Source organism: Rattus norvegicus, chromosome 10, assembly GCF_036323735.1.
Source record: "Rattus norvegicus strain BN/NHsdMcwi chromosome 10, GRCr8, whole genome shotgun sequence".
Taxonomy (NCBI): Eukaryota; Metazoa; Chordata; class Mammalia; order Rodentia; family Muridae; genus Rattus; species Rattus norvegicus.
This window is the reverse complement of record NC_086028.1, coordinates 28677190-28697147: the sequence shown is the minus strand read 5'-3', so window position 1 is coordinate 28697147 and position 19958 is coordinate 28677190. Positions and strand designations below refer to the sequence as shown.

Genomic DNA, 19958 nt, shown 5'->3' with positions numbered 1-19958 from the left:
GTGGTTCACAGTCAATCCTATAAACTATGGCACCAAGCAGTCTGTCTAGGTCGGAAAGAAGTTGGTATGTGTAGGATGACCTGGAACTACAGCCTTGAACGCTGAGATTACGACCCTATGTGCCATCATACCCAGCCAGCTATGGACTCCTTAAGAGTTAAAACCAAAGGAACCTACCTAGTTGTATAGTCAGTCAATTCTAAAGACAGGCTGCTTAAACCAGAAAAGCAATCTGTTGTGTACAGGGTCCTAATCAGACTATGTAGCCTGCCGGCCTCTCCCTCTACTCAGAAGAAATCCCATAAGACCTTAGTGACCAAAACCTGTAGGTCTTTCTTAGAAAGCATCACTACTTACCCAAACACAAAACTGGGTTGGATTTTAAAATTTAAAGAAAATATAAAAACCACTTTTTAAAGGTAACCAACCCCTACACAGTAAAACAGTTCTTAAATAAATTTAAAAAAAAATCAAAGACTTTATTGGATAACACTTTACACAACATTCTTTAACATTTAACTCCAAGCAGATGGAAGGGAGAAACAATTCAAGTCTACAAATGAAATAGGCCTGTGAAGATTTTAATACAGACAAAAGGTAGCATGAAGCAGAGCTTAAATATTAAGCAACTAAAGCAATAAAAAATGAAGTTGTAACATGGTAGGCCTAGATTTTAAATACCACCAAGTGTCCTTTCTTTTTTAATGAAAATCTAATTTGTAATAAAAGGCCTTTAAGGATTTGCCATAAGGGAAAAAAAAATACGTAAATTCTTAAAACCTGATCTCTCCCAGTGCTTTTGCCTTTTTAATATTATTTTTTGGTCAATTCCATCACTCTACAAATAAAGATTTCTAAAGCTTAAAGGTCTTCCTGATACAATCCATGCATAATTCCACATGGCTTGGGAGACACCTGGTTCCTGAGTGAGCATGAAAGGTACTGCTGGTGTTGGGGCCTAAGACGGGCCCCAGAGCCTGGAGCTGTGATTCACGGCCTCCCCACAGCTCCCTGCTGTTAGAGTTCCTGAGCCCATTTGGTAAGATGACGTCATGGTGTGGAAGTCTCCGAAGAGATCATTGTAAAATGCAGTCAGGACTTCCCAGCACTTGCAGTGTGTTAGGATCTGAATTAAGCTCACTAGACTCCAGACTACCCGGCTTTTCTTCTTGAGTTACAAATCAAATCACAGTCAGGTATAGCAAATGATCTAAAAGTCCCACCCAGAGCATTTCCTAGTCCTGAGCAGTGGGCTGTTGGGTGCTGTCACCCACAGAGAAAGCTCACAGGCAGTGAGCTCTTGAGCCAAGTGCCCACTCGTCACTCGTGTTGCTTTGATGAGTACTGTGAGTTAGTTCTTTTCTTTTGGCTTTTTTTCTTCTTTTTTTTTTTTCTTTTTGTAGTAAGTAATCAATATGATGTTATCTTTCTGGTTTAAAAAATAAATCAGTATTGCCACTAAAAATCTTCAGTTTTATTATTAAAATTACGGCACCATCAAATATAAAATGCTTTAAAAATGTAGTACTAACAGGTCCATCTGATTTTCTCATGTGTTCTCCATTCATTAAACAAGAAAAATTAAGGGGTTTCATAGTATATATTTAGCAAAGACAAGGAAAATCTGTGGTCTCTGTCAAGAATTCATGTTCCATGCACCAAAAGTTTAGGCTGTTTCCATGGATCTGTTCTGCCACTTGTTCCCCAGGGCCAAGTCCTCCCTGACACCTGTGAGAATCTCCTGCACTGAGAAGTAGGGGTTCTTGCTGTGGAAAGTGGTCCAGATCAACACTGATGCTGCCACCTTTTCTGAACAGCACCACTCAGTAAGGGGAGAGGCAACAATAAAATCCTGCCCAGCTCAGAGTCTGAGCTGGTTCTTGGGAGTGGATGATTTCATTCCAAGCTCAACACTAGCCTATCCACTTGGGAGTCAAAATAGGAAAAGGTACGATGTAGTTATGAAAATGTGCACAAAATGTTAAATACTAGTGGCAAATAAATACATCTTAATATGTTCTAACAAGCAAACATATATTCAAGATAACACAGCCCTGTTTTATTAAAAGATCCACAGTTTACTTGTGGGTGGGGCGGGGCACTTAGCCATCCTTTCAGCAGGATGTCAGCTCCTCTTCCTCTCGTTTCTGCTGGCACCCGAAGGAAACACTGGCCTTAGCACACGTGACCATTGCTGTTTCACTGGAGCGCCATTTTAAACACACCTCTGCTCACTTCTGAACTGATAACCATAATCCTTGGGGAAAGCACAAAGGTTAGGTATGCGAACAGTTCTGACTTTCCGCACCATCCTCTGCCTCGTAGGCCTGTCCAAACTATCGTTCACATTCAACAGAAGCTACTGTCAGTGATTCCTCCGCACCACTCAGTGCGTCCTGCACATTGCTCAGACCACTTCCTCCTCACCTCATGCATAATTTATTGCAGCAGTTTGTTTCTTCTATATATAGAAAATATTCCCTAATACCTTCCTTCCATTCAGTCTACCTTGCAACTGCCCTTGTGTAGAGGACTGGTTTTGGTCACTGCCTTTACATAGACTTCTTAGTGCAGCTTAAAACTCCAATCTTATTCAGTCCTGTTGCTCTGTTGCTCTGTCACTGTGGTACACATCCAAGAAACCAGCAGTCGGCTAATGTCTTTGTGCTGAAATACAATAAACAAAAGGAAGAAAATGTAGTTAGTCATAGGTAACAGGAGAAAAAGAAGTCTTTGTTGTTTAAGCCCTACAGATCATGGGATTGCACTGCATTTCTTTTAAAACAAATATTTGACTTTTTAAAAGACAGCTTACTGCCACTGTAGACCAGTGGAAGCATTGTCTAATTTACCTGAGCACATCTGACCAAATTCCAACACACATGGCTATCACCTGAGTCCTTTTCTTCTGAATATTTGCCTAATAGCAGGAGAATTATGGCTTTGTCTTTATGTTACTTCTAAGTTAAAATACATCAAAGTAGCAGAAATAGACTCTTAGGAAACACCAGCCTTATCACCAGGCTTATCCTAGCCTTATCCCAGCACAGTTAACCTGCAGATTTAAAATGTTCTTTTAGACAGAGTCTCAACATGTAACTCTGGCTGGCCTGGAATTCATGAAGAACTGCCTACCTGTGCTTTCTATGTTGGGATTAAAGGTGTGAGCCTCCAAACCCAGCCTTACCCCAATTCCTCCCCTTTTTTGAGTCTCTTGTAGCCCAGGATGACCTCAAACTGACCTTGAACTCCTGATCTTTCTTGCCTCCATCTCTGAGTTCTGTGATTAAGGTGTACATCATCAAAGCTAACTGGGTAGATCACGGTGTGCTACTTGCAGAGCTAAGGGGACTGGAGGGAGCCTCCCCAGAGTCAGAGCCATTGGAGGGCACTGAGAGTGCCGTTTTATCACTAGACACTTCAGTGCATTGACCAGTGTGCCCTCATTACACCTGACCACCAACATGACAATCTTTAGTAGCCTTTTGAGCAAAGGCAGGGCCCAGGCACGACGGGCAGACAGTGTGACTTACGGAAAACACTTTGAAGCAGCAGAGCCAGTCTGCCCAGGGTTAGCAAACAGCGAGTACACAAATTAGTGGGAGCCCAGTACCACTCAGTTCCTAGCTGTGCCCTCCACACGGGAGCTTGAGACCCAAGAAAGACGATCTTTGAATTAAATATATTATTAAACCGAAGATAATGCTATTTCAGTGGAATAATAAAACACACAAAGAATGCAGAAGGAAGAAAAAGCACTTATCTTTCCCAATATTTAAAACTTCGAAGTCTGTCTGTATCTTTCTCATGGTTTGACAGAGCTAATTTTTTTTCTTAAGATTTATTTATTTCATGTTTGTGAGTACACTGTAGCTGTCTTCAGACACACCAGAAGAGGGCATCAGATCTCATTACAGATGGTTGTGAGTCACCATGTGGTTGCTGAGAATTGAACTCAGGACCTCGGAAACAGCAGCCAGTGCTCTTGACTGCTGAGCCATCTCTCCAGCTGCAAACCCACATTGTAATGTGAGGCCCACTGAAGCTCAGCTGAAGACCAGAACCAGAACGCCACGGACCACAGAAGTATAGGAAGCCAAGCCTCTCTCCCCAGATGGTTACAGTAAGGTGGCTACCATCCCTATTTAGCTACAAGTCCAAAATTTTGACACAGTATTCAATGCAAAATGTTTGATTTTGAACCTGTATCAAAGTTTACATGCAATGATAAAATTCTCTAGGAGCTGCACACACAGCAGGTCAAATAGCCCTAGTGCATTCCCTGTCCCAGAAGACCAAAGACTTTTCAAATAAAAGGCACATTCAGGAGCTAGAGACATAGCTCAGAGGTTAAGGAAACACTACTGCTCTTGCATAGGAGTATCATTTCCAACATCCACATCAAGGACTGGATGCCTGTAATTCCAGTCCAAAGGACATGTGCCCTCTTCTGGCTTCCAAGGTCACCTACCTGGCATATCCCCTCTCTCTCTCTCTCTCTCTCTCTCTCTCTCTCTCTCTCTCTCTCTCTCACACACACACACACACACACACACACACACACACACACAAATGAAAATAAATGTAAAAAAGATAAGTTCAAGAGGAACAACCCAAATCTCTAAACGTTTCCCACCAAGTAAGAGTCCAAAGTCAATGCTGCACATTATCCATTAAGTCACACACAATTGCAAGCAGAGTTTGGACCTATCTATCGTACCACCTCTAGAGTCTCACTCACCGTATACAAATGACAATGAGTTTTAAGATTTACTTCCTACGTATTCACGTACACGTGCATCTCTTTTTCTTTTTGGAGACAGGGTCTCACTTTGTAGACCTGGTTTTCCTGTCACTCCCTATGTAGACTAGGCTGGCCTCTGCTTCCTTTAAAGCCATGCACCACCATACTAGACCTCACATACATATCTTACGCATTTCCTCAGACTCACTAGGATAAGGAGGATGATCTTGAGCTTCTAACCTTCCTGCCTCCACCTCCTGAGTGCTGGGATTGGCAGGCATGTGTCACCACGCCTGCCTGGCTTACTCAGTGCTGCGGATGCACTCAGAGCTTTGTGCACTCTGCCAACTGAGCCACGTTCCTATCACCTATACAGTGATACATAACAAAGAATTTAAATGACTAATATTAGTGAGAGATTGAAACTGAAAAAATAAGCCAGTCCCTGATTTCCAGGCAGCTAACATAAGCTTACAATGTAACACCTGACTCCACAAGGCTGCTCTCAATACAGACACTCACAGGATACCTACTCTAGAAAAGTTGTTCTTGGTTCCTGGAAGTTACTGACAACTACCAAGGTCAATGAAAACTAACGAGTTTCTGAAGGCTAGCCTAATCTACTTCAGGGATGTTAAGTGACAATGTAGTGCCCTTTTCACTTCATGGCAGGGCTTAAGACAGACAGACCTGCCCGCTTCACTGTTAACTTCAATGCTCCCAGTCTGAATCCACAGTGGTCTGTCAGACACTGTAAGGGAGCAGCAGGACTCGTCACTGTCTGATGTAATAGCTGCCATTTGTTGAGACCTATGGTAGAAAAAACCAAGTTAACAAAAATAGAGCAGACAGTTGCGTTCTTTTTAATCCAGCTTAATGAGAAAAAGAGAAGAAAAGTTTAAATAAAACCAAAATTAATTTGAATTTTCCTAACGAGTTTATTCTGGGTAACTTGCCAGTTTCAGACTACAGTGTTGGTAACAGAGAGCCTGGAAAGCCATGTGGGTAACCCAACAATGGCCAAGAAAGGCATTCTTACATGTTATTATTATCTTACATCCCATAAGATGCAGTATGTAACCTGGCAAGGTGTCTGCCTTCCAATAAGCCCATAAATGAAAGAGGAAGTGCTAATTCACAATAGGTCCCTAAGCGAAAAGGAGAAAAATGAAAAAAATTAAAAAAAAAAAAAGTTACCATCTAACACTAGCTAGTTCTTGGAGGGGTCCTGATCTAGATGGTCCATAGGGCTCAAGTTTTCACCCCACCCTTACCACATTATTCAGGAGCTCAAAGACCATCAAAATCCCTTTGTCTCTGAATGTTAACGATCCATCCATCACCCTTACTTAGCTTCAGGTTCTAACCAGCTGAGAGCATTTTTTTTTAAGCTTTTTCTCACTTAGGCTTTCTGTTCTGAACAGAACCTAAAGTGTTGAGCATAATTCAATGATAAGACTATTTTTAGAAGGTTCCTGTTCTGCTTGAGGCAGGGTCTTACACCACAGCCTGTAGCTGGTCTAGAACTCTCTGTAGCCCAGCCTAGCCTCAAACTCCTGCCTTCATTTTCTGGGTGCTAGGACAGGTGTGAGTCAGCACATCCTCCTTTACATTTTATTTCTAAACATATTTGGTTGCATACCTACTTCCCTAGTTTTAGTGTAAACAATTCTCTTATCATCAGCACAGCTAGCTCTGGGATCACCAATCAGGCAAATGCCAGGCATTGGTGCTGGCATGCCTTTAATCTTAGCACTCAGAAGACAGAGGCAAGCAAATCTCTGAATTCAAGGACAGCGTGGTCTACAGTGAGTTCCAGGACATCGAGAGCTATAGAGAGAGATGTCGTCTTGAAAAACAAAACAAGCAAATCACAATCAGGCATGCCTTTAATCTCAGCAGAAGCAGAGATTAAAGCAGGTAGATTTCTGCATTCCAGGCAAGCTTGGTCTACAAAGCAAGTTGTAGGAAAGCCAGAGCTGTATTATAAGGCCTTATCTCACTAAATTAATTAAAATACCAAACCAGAAGCAGTAGAGTAGTAAATAAAACTTTTAAAGTAAGTTATCCTGACATTATAAGCACAATCACCTCTGAATTCTAGGTGAGAAAAGTAACTCTTTAAAACGAGGTTCAGTAGTAAGGTTTTACACAGGCCTCTAGGTGTAGTGTTACCAGAGGCAACTGCAACCACACAGGACAGAAAAGGAGCCAGTGCACTAACGGCTGCTTTGGGGAACTTCCATCAGACTTCCCTCTCACCCTCCAGCCACAATGGCTGAGGGAGTTAGTCAGTTTTCTTTTTTCTTTCTTTGTCTGTTTCTTGAGGCAAAGTTTCTATGTGTCTTTGGCTATTCTGGAACTTGCTATGTAGACTAGGCTTGCTCAGAACTCAAGATATGACTGTTTCTGCCTCGCAAGTGCTGGAATTAAAGGTGTACACCACCATGCTAAACACAGTCAGGTAGGTCAATCATGATCCACTGAGTGAACACCAAGGGTTATAATAATAAATTTAAAAAGAGGGCATGAAGATGGTAGATGACTCTGAGAGTAGTTGGGGTTAGAAGGGAATGAATGAGACCAAAACAGATGAACAAACTCAAACATTTTTGTGATGAGTACTGTTACTGCACAAATGTGCACCATCTGACCGCCTAGTGCCCAAGGAAGTCAAAAGGCAGTATTGGAACCCCTAGAACTGGAGATACAAATGGGTGCTAAGAACCAAACCCAGGCCATCTACAAGAGTAACCAGAGCTCTTAACCATACTAAGCTATCTCTCCAGCCCCAAATAAATGTACTTTTAAAAAAGAACGCCTGGGATGTGCTCACCTTTCCTGTTCATTTTTCTTCACTACAACTCTTAAAATGCTGCATAAAACCTCAGCCTGTCAGTCAATACAGAGGCTGACTGGAGCTGGGTGTTAATGCTGAAGATGAGCTTCCCCTGGATATGTCACGTTTTCTTTGGAAACTTATCCCCCACCCACCCAATACAGGATGTCTACCATGAAGAGCTAAGGACCCTGTCTGAGATGCGGTAAAGGCAAGGATCCCCCATGGAAAGGCAGAGGTCTCAAGCTCAGTGAAGTTACATGTCCTCTAAGATAAAGCCCAAATGTGACAATAGTGCTCTCCTACAGGCAGCAAGGATCAGGGGCCAATCAGAAGAGAGTAGTACATAATAATCTCCCTGGTAGAGTCAATGAAAGGATGAAATAGTGCAAAGCCCAGAATGAAAAAGTGAAAGATTCTGACTGTATGCATGTACCTATGATTCCACTAAAGACTCATAAACTCCAATGTGTATGATGCAATGTGAGCAAGAAGGAAACGTAGAGGCGAAGTCTCATTTGTACATTCTGGTTTCTAACCTGTTACTGATTACATGTCTGAGTTTTAGACTAACCCACACAAGTTCTTCCCAGGATACTCAGGACAGTGCCAGTCCCAGACACTAAAGTGGAGGGAGAAGGACTGGCCATACAGTTGTAGCCAACAGCATCTCAAAATGAGCCATGGGTAACAGTGACTATCTGGGAAATAAGACCACACACACACGGATTAAAGCCAAGTATCTCCCTCCTAAGTCTCCCATCAATACACATGCAAACAGATTCCACTCTTTGCCATTAGATGAAATGTCAAGGCCCAAGAGCATACAGAAACTGTGCAAACTGGCCAACTTACAAGATGACAAGTACAGCTGATAGCTTCTAACAGGCTTCTGCTGTAGAGACCCAAGCTCAGATTCTCCTCCAAGCTCTGGAAAGGATTTGGGATATGCAGATTTGGAGGTGGTGACTAACAACATGCCTGAGTCAGTCTTCCTCATTTGTTTATAAGAAGATGACCATTTCTTTTGTATGCACACATAAGAGCCTATGTTTGGAGATCAGAGGACAATTTAAAGTTGTCAGTTCTCTCCTTCTACCTTATTCCCAGAGACCAAAGTCAGATCGTCAGGCTTGGCAACAAGCTTCTCTACCTAGCTCACCATCTCACCAGCTCTAGATGAACATTTCTACTTACACCTATGCTTGCTCTGAGCAGAATGGGAGAATACTAGGTAGTCTTCTAAGTACGTGAAGTTAAATATGAAACTATAATAAACTTTAATCGTGGTTTCTATATCCCATACACAATTCCCATGACCTCCAATAGTTAGCCTCTATAAATACCAGCTAAAACCAGCCAATTTACCCAGACATGGAGGCAAAAAAAATGGTAATTTCAGAAGTCAGTGAAGTAAAAAGCAGGATCAACAGTTTGAGGCCAATCTCAAAACAAAACAGAAGTCACCTAAACCCCAGGGACTTTATGCTACCTCTAGATATGTGTGGCTAATAGTGTTACTATTGAACAGAGAGTATCAAAACTACAAAACCAGTTTCTCTGCTACACATAAGTAGCTGGTAACATGAGCACTATTTACACAGGCTTATGCCAGGCACTCTTCTATTGCTCTAAAGTTTACCCTCTGAGGCGGCACTTCCACTCTCTCCATTTTGCAGATGATGCCATGAGGTAACAGCCTACACTGAGAACACTATCAGGCCACACTACCTGTAAGGAGCAGATCAGAGTCAGACTAGGGCATCTGGATCAAGAGCTCATACTTTCAAACACATGCCTAAAACGTGAAAGACAATATTCTTTGCTTGATAAAAGCCTGCTGTTAAGCAAGGCCGATGCAAAACTGCTAATGCTCCCCTGCATCTTGTGCTCTCATCTGGATGGTACTCTTACCTTTCCACATAAACGATCTCTTTAAACTACCAAAAACTTCCATTTCGTTTTTCCAGAGGGAAAAGTATGCTTCTCAGGCTTTCAACAGTTTGGTTTTGTTTTGCTTTATGGGGGAACATAAAGTCAGTCTACTATACAACCTGGGCTAGCCTCAGATCAGGATCAGAGTTCCACACTAGACTTCTTCAATAGCTTCTAAGAAAATCTTACCTGAGCGTTAAGAGACACCAATGGATGCAAAATACCTTGAACAGTTTGAAAGGACACACTTGCTAAAATTTACGATGCACTGTAATTTTGATCCCCTCCCTCTGGACAGGGTTTTCTTTATGTATCCTTGGCCACCGTAGAACACATCTGTAGAGCAGGTTGACCTAGAACTGGCAGGGCCATCTGTCTCTGCTTCCCAAGTTCTGGGGTTAAAATCCTGTGCCCCCACTGCCCAGCATGAGCTTACTTCTTTTTTTAAAAAAAGCCTAACCAAAAAAGCCAAAGACTGGAGACCTAGAGGGACAAATGACAGGAAACGGAGTCTGAGTCAGAAACAAGAGGATGTCAGGTTTGAAGCCAGCCTCGGTTACATGAGACCTGGTCTCAAAACAGCAGCAAAACCCTAACATACTTATACATACCTACACACACTGGGTGGGAGGGTGGCACTAATACTTCAGCTATGAAGGACTTGGCGTTTCTTTCCTTACAGACATGGATACCAGTATAAAAACTATGAGTTTCCCCTTTTTAAGACAGGATCCATGTAGCCCAAGCTGGCCTCAAACCTGTTATCTACCCAATGCTGACCTTCCTGATTGATCTTTCTTTTCACAAAACTTTTACAAAACATTGTAAAGATTTTGTCTTTACACTATGCCTTTAGAGCTGGGTGGGTATAGTGGTGCAGATCTAGAATCCTGACACTTCAGAGGTCAGAAGTCAGTCCGGTATCCTGGAACTAGAGTTACAGGCTGTTAGGAGCCACCTAGGCTGAAGTAGATGTTGGGTACAATACAGTATGCACTTACATCTGTTGACCCATCTGTCCAGCCTCCATTATTATCAAACTAATTTAAATGGCTCCATTATTCACAAAAAAAAATATCTGAGCAATTATTACTATTGAAAGATTGTTGTAGTCAATGTAGTCAAATTAATTCACCTAGAACTAAGGGGTGGTGGACAGCTGTGGTTCTCAAGTATAAAGCATTGCTTAGTGCTGCTATCTAGAGACTCTCTCCATACAGGACACAGCAAGGAATCCTGGAAGCGAACATTCCTGGTACCAATTCTCAGTAAATGTAAAACTCTATAAAAATACTGATTACAATGATTATAAGTCACTCTTGCAATCCCAGCATGTGGGAGGCTAAGGCAAGACTGTCCTGGGCTAGAAACCAGACTTGGGTTAGAGTGACCTAATTTCAAAAAAACAAAATTGGGGGGTGGGAGGGGGGCAAAGCAAAGCATCCATATTACAAATAGACAGTGGTACTATATAAACACACTTAACACCTTTAAAGTGGACAACTGGGGACTGGAGAGATGGCTCAGGGCTCCAAAAGCTTCAGGCTCTTATTTTGCAGCACCTAAATCAGGTGGCTCACAATGGCCTAGCACACCAGCTGCAGACGATCTAATATCATCTTTTAGTCTCTGAAGGCATTTATACATGAGGCACGCAGGTGCCCCGACACACACACACACACACACACATCAGGGCTTTTTAATTGTACAATTAAAATTGATTTTAAGATGGTAGGCAAGGGCCAGCCTGGTCTACATATCATGGCTACACAGTATGACCCTGTCTAATTTTTTTAAAAAGACAAAACTTTACACTGGCTATGGTGGCACATGGCTACGATCCCAATATTAAGTGGCTGAGGTAGAAGGATCACTACATGTCCAGACAGCCTCATCCATACAACAAAATCCTCTGAGATTCAAATATGCCCCCGCAATGGCAAAATTTAGGTCATATCTAAGTATGCATAAAATTATAATTCACTTTAATACAACAAAGTCAATATTATTTTTAACTAAAGACACAGGGAAAGTAAAGGAGGTAAAGTCCTTTGAATATCACAGCTGGGGAGTGCTACAACAGCAAGCACCACAAAACCAAATTTTAATGGTGTCCCTTTTTGAGGATAGATTAAACTTAGAATCAATTATGGCAAAACTTACCCAGATTCTCTGCAAAAGCTATAATAAACCATTTACCAGTGTGCAACTGTGGTTCAATGAAGGCCTGAGTACAGTAATATACACAACCTGTGGAAACACAGTGAGAGCCTTTTACGTCAGAACCGGGCCGAAGTAAACAGACTGGCTGCTTACTGTCCCCTGGGGTGAGATGGCTCCAGCCCAACTTTGGTTCTCGATTCCAGATTCTTACGTTAAAGTGTTAATAGCTATATTAGCACAGCTGCAAAACAAAAACTGAATCTGCCCCTCCTTAGAAAATGATCTTTACTGACTGGCTAGTTCCCTATTTGAAACCATCAGTGAACATAAATCTTTGAATTAAAACCTTCATTATGAACTTTTCTAGACATGTCAGTGTGCCACTGACTACAGAACATTCACAACTTAAATGAGAAAAAAAAAAATCTAACTTTAAATGTATGCTATAAATTTCTGATTTTCAGATTCTCAATTCAGTTATTCTGTATAAAGGAAAACTGGCCACTCTCCAAATGTCTGAACATGTGTTTCCTTCAATAACTTTAGAAAGTTAACAGTCTCTCTTAATGGGATAACATCCAGACCCTAGATGTCTACCTAAGCTGATTTTAGTGTCAGCTCTATGTTGTCTACCAACGAAAGATTCCTGTTTGCTCCACATAGTACTAAGCTACAGTAACAACCATTAACATTTTGTTCCCAGCCACGTGTTGTAGTATGCCTATGCCTATAATACCAGCACAGAAAAACCCAAGGTTAGCCTGGGCTACATAGAGTTATGGGGCATCCTGGGCTATGTAGTAAGATCCTGCCCAAAACTTGGGGGAAAAAAAAAACAACAAAAACAAAAATATCAAAACCACTTAGGAGGAGACTGGGGATGGATGCCAATCTGTTTGTATAGTGCCTTGCTAACACAAAGAAAAAACTGGGTCCATTCCTCATCATCACAAACTGGGTGTGGTGGAATCTCGGCATGAGAGGTGGAGGCAGGAGGCGCAGAAGCTCAGGTAGATTGTACATAGGCTAGCTTGGGGACACACCATTAAGCCTGACTGTAGAGAGTGAATCCTATACAGGTCTTCTGTTCTGTGGGAATAAACTAGAATCTGAAAAACCTTTCTTCTAAAAGACCAGTCCACCTGCTGATTTCTAAGCTCTAAAAATGAAGAGGGAAACATGAGGTTGTAAATTTCTCAAGTCGCTGCTTGACATCTTTCTCATTTGGCTTCTGCCCTTGCTGATCCTTGTGTTTAGCTACTTTTCAGACATTGGAAATTTGTCTAAGTCAATTTTCTCTCTGAAAAGAGAAACCAAACAAAGAGAAAAAAGCCCATTTGGTTCATTACCATACAAAGAGTGTCTTTTACCTTCTCAAAGAAAACTTTGCATCTCCAGATGCAGTAAGTATCAGATGGTCACCTTGCTTGGAAAATACTGGAATATTTTTAAAAATAGTATCTCACTACATAGCGCTGGCTGGCCTCAAAGTCAGAGAACATGCTAGGTGTAAAAGCATGTACACGGAGCTAAATACATCTTTATTTTCTGGACAGGAATTCATTATGTACCCTGGTCCATCTCAAGGTCACTCAATCCTCCCAAATGATGGATCACTAGAACACACCATCATGCCTGGCTGAAAGTTATTTACATACCCCACAATCACAGATTATATTTTCCCATGTAGGTTCTGAAATAGGACAAATAGTTTATGCCACAAAGATACATTTTTGCTAAAGCATCTGACTGTATTAGCAACACCCACTTTCAAAGTCACTCTACAACATCCCAGATCACACACTTCAAATTATTTTTTAGACAACTCTTGTATAAATCGATTTTTCAAAGATAAAGTACTCTAATCTGAACCAGTTACTCAGAAAACCTAGAAAGAGATCTCCCTAAGCCCCCCATCACACTGTGAGCTTTCAGCCTGTCATAATCACATTAGTTTCTGTTTGCAGGAAAGAATATGCATCTTTTTCTTTTATTGTGTGTTTATTAAAATCAAAAAGCATTGACTAAGTTCCCCAAGAAGAGATTCTATTTTCCCCCCAGAAATAATCAGGTATCAAGCTTCAAGAAGCTCATTTCCTAATTTTATTAATCTTATTTTTTTAATTAATCTTATTAATTACGTAGCAACTAACATTTATCTCAACTGGATTATTTTAGAAATCCACAAAAGTCTTATCTTTTGTATCTCAAGTACCAAACTGAAACTATCAAATTTAAGAAATCAAAAAGCTTGGAAGCAACTTAATTGTGGAGATCACCTTGCCTCTGCCTGCACTCAGGAGGCAGTGGCAGAGGCAGGCAAGGCTCTGAGCTTGAAGTCAGCCTGGCCAGCCAAAGTGACAGTGAGACTCTTAAAAAACATCATAGGGATGGGTGGACCATGTAGAACAGGAAGTTAGATTACTAGTCCCAAAAGCAGTGATAGCTGAGGCAGAAGACCACAGAGCAAACCAACTACAACTACCTAATTTTTTAAAGCATGACAATTTATCAAAGTGGTTGATAGGAACTAAAGTTCTATCAGATGGTATTACTATAGAGCCTCACTGTACCTCCTGCTATCTGAATTTTACCTATTCTCCAATGTTTTCCCTGACAGGGCAAATAAAAATAAGTTTGATTTCTCACCTTTTCTAATCACTGATACAAAGACTAATTTTCTATTTTGAAACTGTTCAAAGCTTTTTGAGAAACACACACAAATAATTTGGATTTAGTTGATTTTATTTACAGCTTTTTTTGTTTTTTTTTACATTTCAATGCATTATACAATTACATTTCTCATTTTCTGACCTGCAAACAGATTACCTTAACTGGAAAATGCTTCTTAAAAACTATCAAATTAGGTACATCCAAAATGCAACAATTACACATGACATTAATTCACAAAGTGTTAATTACTAGGACCTGTCCTAAGAATTTAGGAACAGCCAGTCAGGAGAAATCTGACTAAATTTTCACTCAACTATTTATATACGCCAAATAAAACCTATCGAAATGTCCCAACTAAGTATCTGTTTGTTTTACAACCTAACCGGACAAGAGAGTGCTGACTCGAACTTGTCTAGTCTTAATAGTTTTAATCCCATACTGGGCGATGTGTACAGCCTGGTCAGCTATTACTAAACAGCAAGCATCCCAATGTGTCACAGCAAGCACCTATCTGTCAAATACCCAGGACCAAGCTTTTACACCATTATGTGCATAGAGAGTCTAAGTGTTCACTGTTATAAAACAAGTAATCATTGAGTAGCCACCGTTCCCCAAGCTCCAGCCCTTACTAAAACCCCAAATATTGCAACCTGTGTCACATGGTGACAGACAATAGTTTATACATGTGTATGTATGTAGGTGTGTTGTTGTGTGTATGTACATGTATTTATATGCACACACACACATACACTAGCTACAAATGGCAATTAACAGTCCCTGCAACAACTGTTTCATTTGAAGCTATGGCTTCTATGCCTTAGGATGGTTTTCAATTTCAAAACTGGAAAATATTCTTAAAATCCTACTTCTTGAAGAGGAAATTTGAAGCATGTTTCAGTTTTAAGCTTCTTAGTCTAAAAATGGCTATATATTACATATAAAAAGCCAAGTGAGTGCAATTTCTCTCCAGTTTGGCTAAGCTAGCTAGTGGAAACGACTCCTAACTAGCCAGGGATCTGCAGCAGCTCCAGTGGTTCTTGCCTACCTTACTGTCCATGTTCATGTTTCAAATTGTGTCAACAAAGCCCGCACTTCAGGGGTCAGCTGCTTAGCAGCCTTAGCCGCCTCTGTGATAGCCCTGCGATACAGACCCTTTCTCTTCTTATTAAACCGTAACTGGAAGTTTTCTAGAAAGGGGGAGAGTTGTGACAGAGCAAGGAAAGATGTTGTTGGAGATGCAAACCATGAAATACGGGCCTCCTGCCGGGCTAAAAGGCCGTTATCTCTCCGGCTCACAGTTATAGTAAGAATACGGGCTGGCCACCATGGGAAGCCATATATCTTGGCCCAAACAATGTCCCCTACGCATATGGTCCTGCCATCTGGTGTGATACATTTAGAGACGTTTTTGGAAAAGATTTTCATTTTCAAGGAATTACTGAGGCCCTCCTCTTCCTTTGAAGAGGAGGAAGTAGAAGTGGAAGAGGCAGAGGGTGCGTGCATACAGCCGGGAGGAAAAACGCAGCTCTCAGAGGAGCTACACTCAGAGTTGGAGGATTTCAAATCATCCATGCTATCAATGCTACACACTGAAGCACTGGAAGAGTCAGATTTCTCTTGGTTTATGGTCAGGTAAACAGATATACTGCTTTTGCTGCCCTTTTTGCCCAACGTCCGCAGCTCCTCCTGCTCCCCAGGCACATGCACTTTGCTTGTGTCCTGAACCTCACTGGGGGACTCTTCTGGGCCTTCTGAGGGGCTCTGTGTTTCTGAAGGGGCCTCACCTGCTGAGCGGGTGGAGGTACATCGAGACTGCGGCTTAGGGGCCAGCTTGCCACTCCGAATTTTCTCCAGTCCCGTCTTCAGAGAAGAGTCGTTTTCTTCATTCCTGTACCGTTGTGGTTTTAAGCGCACTCGAGGTGGGAGAGAACCTGAGCTAGGATTCTGATACCGGCGTGTGAAATGGACTTTCGAGTGCGCATTTTTGGAAGTGGAGGTTTCACTTTGCTTCTTCTGTGCCTTTTCTTTGGCAATTTTCAATACTTCCCGAGCTTTTGCGTGATCCATGTTCTTGCTCTGAAGCACTTTCTTGGTATTTAACTGAGCTTTTGATGTATTTGCCTGAGCAGAAACCTTGACTACTCTGCCCCTGCTATGAGGGATACTGGAAACCCTCACCACAGCATTCCTTCTCTGGCTTTCGTTTTGGTTTTTCCCATCCACTTTATGGTCAGTTTTCAGTTTTTTGTTCACAGTAGCTACACTATCGTTTCTCCGTTTTTTATCTTCATACCTAGAAGAGTCACTGCTACCTTTCCTAATTTCCTTCTTTTCTGCAACAACACTGTTTTTACACTTATCACACAGGACTTGCCTGGGACGTAGCTTTATCGCATTCATTATTGAAGTGGGTTCTTCCCTGTACATTTTTCGTTTGGGTCGCTTAATTTTCCGGGGAGGAGGCTGAGGTATTGATTGGTTATATGTGTCCCTGATAAACAAGGGGGGAGGATAAGGTGCTCCTTCATGGAAGAGAGGAGGTGGTTTGGAAGTCCACAGGCAATCAGGAGGAGGGACTGGAGAAAGGGCATCGGGAATAGCACCATTCACTTCCCGCTTGACTTCTATCCCTTCTTGGAATGTGTTACTTTGAAGCTGCATGGCGTCCGGTTTGTCCTTACATTCCCTTTTGGGAAATACTGTCACAGGGATCCCATGGGGCCCAAACCTTTGAAGAAAAGGGAAAAACAAAAGGAAGCTAGTGAGTTGATATCTGTACCTCAACATCTTAAATATAAACAACTTCATATGCATCTATACAACAAGAATCTAAAATATGCTACTGCTGTCTCCAAAATATCAAAACTCTCCACTTCTTTTGGTTTTATATTTTAGAGAAAATTAGAAATAACCTAAATGGTTGCCCTAGACAATACTAGACTAACTGGAATAACTAGTACTAACTTACTTAAAATGGATCTTTCTGTTACCAGACTAATATGAGATGCCATGTGGTAATAATAGACTCACTGAACCATGTACATTTTTCAGTAAATGCACCCATATATTAAATGTAATCATTTTCCTCTGGTCATAACATCTTTCAAACATTTAATAAAATGCAGGGTAGTAGTACCTGTCTGTAATCTCTGCACTCAAAGCTAAGACAGCAAGACTTCAAGTTCCAGGTCAGTTTGAACAGCACGGAATTCAGATGTTCAAACTATTTCCAATGCTGATAAGAATAGAGCTTTGTGGTTTCAATGTTTTTTATTACTATGTATATACTGGTGTTTTGGCTCCATGAATATCATCTATCTGTATCTTGAGTGCGATGCCTTTAGAAGTCAGAAGAGAATCCGTGGGACTGGAGTTACAGACTATTGTGATCTGCTATGTCAGTGCTGGGGGCTGAACACAATTCTAGAAGAGAACTGATGCTCTTAACTGCTGACTCATCGCTTCAGTGTCCCTGAGTTTCAAACTTTTTAAAATCACATACTACATTCAGAAACCATTTCAGCTAGCACGGATCTGCAGTGGCAGTACCCAGGAGGGTGTGACAAAGGATTCTGAGTTCAAAGCCAATTTGTACAACAGAGCCAAAGCCTCTTGTCTCAAAGAGAAAAAGCAAAGAATAAAGGAAAAATTTTCAAGTGTAATCCAATTTAAAACTAGTTTTATATCCAGTAAGCATGTATAGATAAATCTCAGCTCCAGTAGGAAGCGGAATGAGCTGAAAATAAGAACTGTTTCTCAGACAAACCTAGAAATATAACTGGCTTAATGTAACTTGGTTGAAATAAAGAAACTTTAAGCTAAATTTGTTGTGTTCATTCCTTTACATAGAAACAAAAGCATATTCCAAGTATCTTAGTGTATGCCACATTCTTATTTTAGAACACTGAGATGGCAGCATCTAGCACAGGACAGTGCCAATGCCAGTCTCATAAGGCAGAGTTACAGAGAACCCAAGGTCAGCAGCAGGCTGTCAGGCCAGGCAGAACCTATGAATTGGAAGAGAATGTTTTCTATACATCAGTTTTCACAAAGAACAAGTTTTTGGGTTTTTGCTCATTTGTTTCTGTGTTTTATGTTCATGTTCTCCAAAAGGTTCAGAATTACTTGTTAAAAATAAATTTTTGGACAGTTGTGGTGGCTCATGCCTTTAGTCTAATCTTAGCAATCAGGAGGCAGAGACAAGAGGATCTTTGTGAGTTCAGGGCTAGCCTGATCTACGAATCAAATTCTAGGACAGCCAAGACTGTAGAGAGAAGTCCTGTATCAAAAAAACCAAAAAAAAAAAAAAAAACAAAACAAAACAAAAACAAAAACAAAAACAAAAAACAAACAAACAAAAAGGATCCTCTCATGTTTATCACCTAATAAATCTGTAGGCTGGAGAATTTAAGACATAATAATATTTTTTTCCGGGGCTGGGGACCGAACCCAGGACCTTGTGCTTCCTAGGTAAGCGCTCTACCACTGAGCCAAATCCCCAACCCCAAGACATAATAATCTTAATGACTTGGTTTACTTTTCGAAATCATGTTTCGCTATGTATTTTAGGCTAGCTTAGAAGTTGCTATGTAATACACACTGGCCTTAAACTCAAATCCTCTTGCCTTTGCATCACAAATGCTGGGATGACAGACATGTCCCACCACACACAGTCAATCTACAGCGAAGTTCTCAGAGTTCTTACCAACTGTAAATATTAGTTTAGCATGTATAAAATAATGTTAGTTTCCAGTTCATGGATTCAGGTAATCCTCAACAAACTCATCAACAAATATTAGGCATAAATTTTCCCTCATTTCAATAGTTTTAGACTTTAGTTATGTCTGGACGGAACTGACTTTAAAGCGGAGGGTGGAGGCAATGCACACATGCGTGTTGGTGTCTGAGCAGGACAGGTCTCAGACACCCTGGAGCTGGAGCAGCAGAAAGTTTTTTTTTTTTTTTTTTTTTTTTTGGAGCTGGGGATCGAACCCAGGGCCTTGCGCTTCCTAGGTAAGCGCTCTACCACTGAGCTAAATCCCCAGCCCCGCAGCAGAAAGTTTTAAGCAACCTAATCTGGGCTTTAAGGAACCAAACTCAGGTCCACTGGAATAGCTCTTAATCACTGAAACATCTCCCTGACCCCCAAAATATTTAAATAACTACAAAATTACCTCAAGGAACCAGAAAAATAAATGACTTTTAGAAAAGAGAGATGATACATTCTCAGTCATCATGTTGCCACCTCACATGAGCAGTGAGACATGAACTTATGAAACCAATTTCAACAGTTACACTCTGATTACATCAACATCGGTATCTAAAAACAATGAGATAACTACAGTATATCTGTTCATGTATACATAGATAACCAGACATGAGTATTTCTTCTTGGGAGGTGAAGATACCTGAGACCCCCTTCCCTGTACAGACACATACATATTTTTAACTAAACCTAAGTTTGAAAACCATTAACCTAAGACACCAAAACATTAATTTGCAACACTAAGCTAGGCACGTGTAGTCCTAGCAGTATCAAGGCTGAGGCCAGCCTGGAACACATAGTGAGATCCTGTGTCAATGAGCAAAGGATAGGGTATACTG

General features: G+C 41.1%; 1 protein-coding gene across 15 annotated transcripts in view; it reads right to left on the bottom strand.

The window, feature by feature from the left end:
• Positions 1-454: 454 nt before the first annotated feature.
• The window catches only part of Pwwp2a (PWWP domain containing 2A), a 42422-nt gene continuing 22918 nt past the window's right edge, over positions 455-19958 (bottom strand). For 8 of the 15 annotated variants that reach the window (NM_001414339.1, XM_039085901.2, XM_039085900.2 and 5 more), the window contains one exon: positions 14409-17082. In NM_001414339.1, the coding sequence (NP_001401268.1) occupies positions 15414-17082 (1669 nt within the window). In that variant the 3' untranslated portion in view covers positions 14409-15413. Of the gene's footprint in view, positions 2668-5434; positions 5555-14408; positions 17083-19958 lie in introns of those variants that run through there. The other 7 variants (XR_010055175.1, XR_010055176.1, XR_010055177.1 and 4 more) reach the window with 5 other exon arrangements.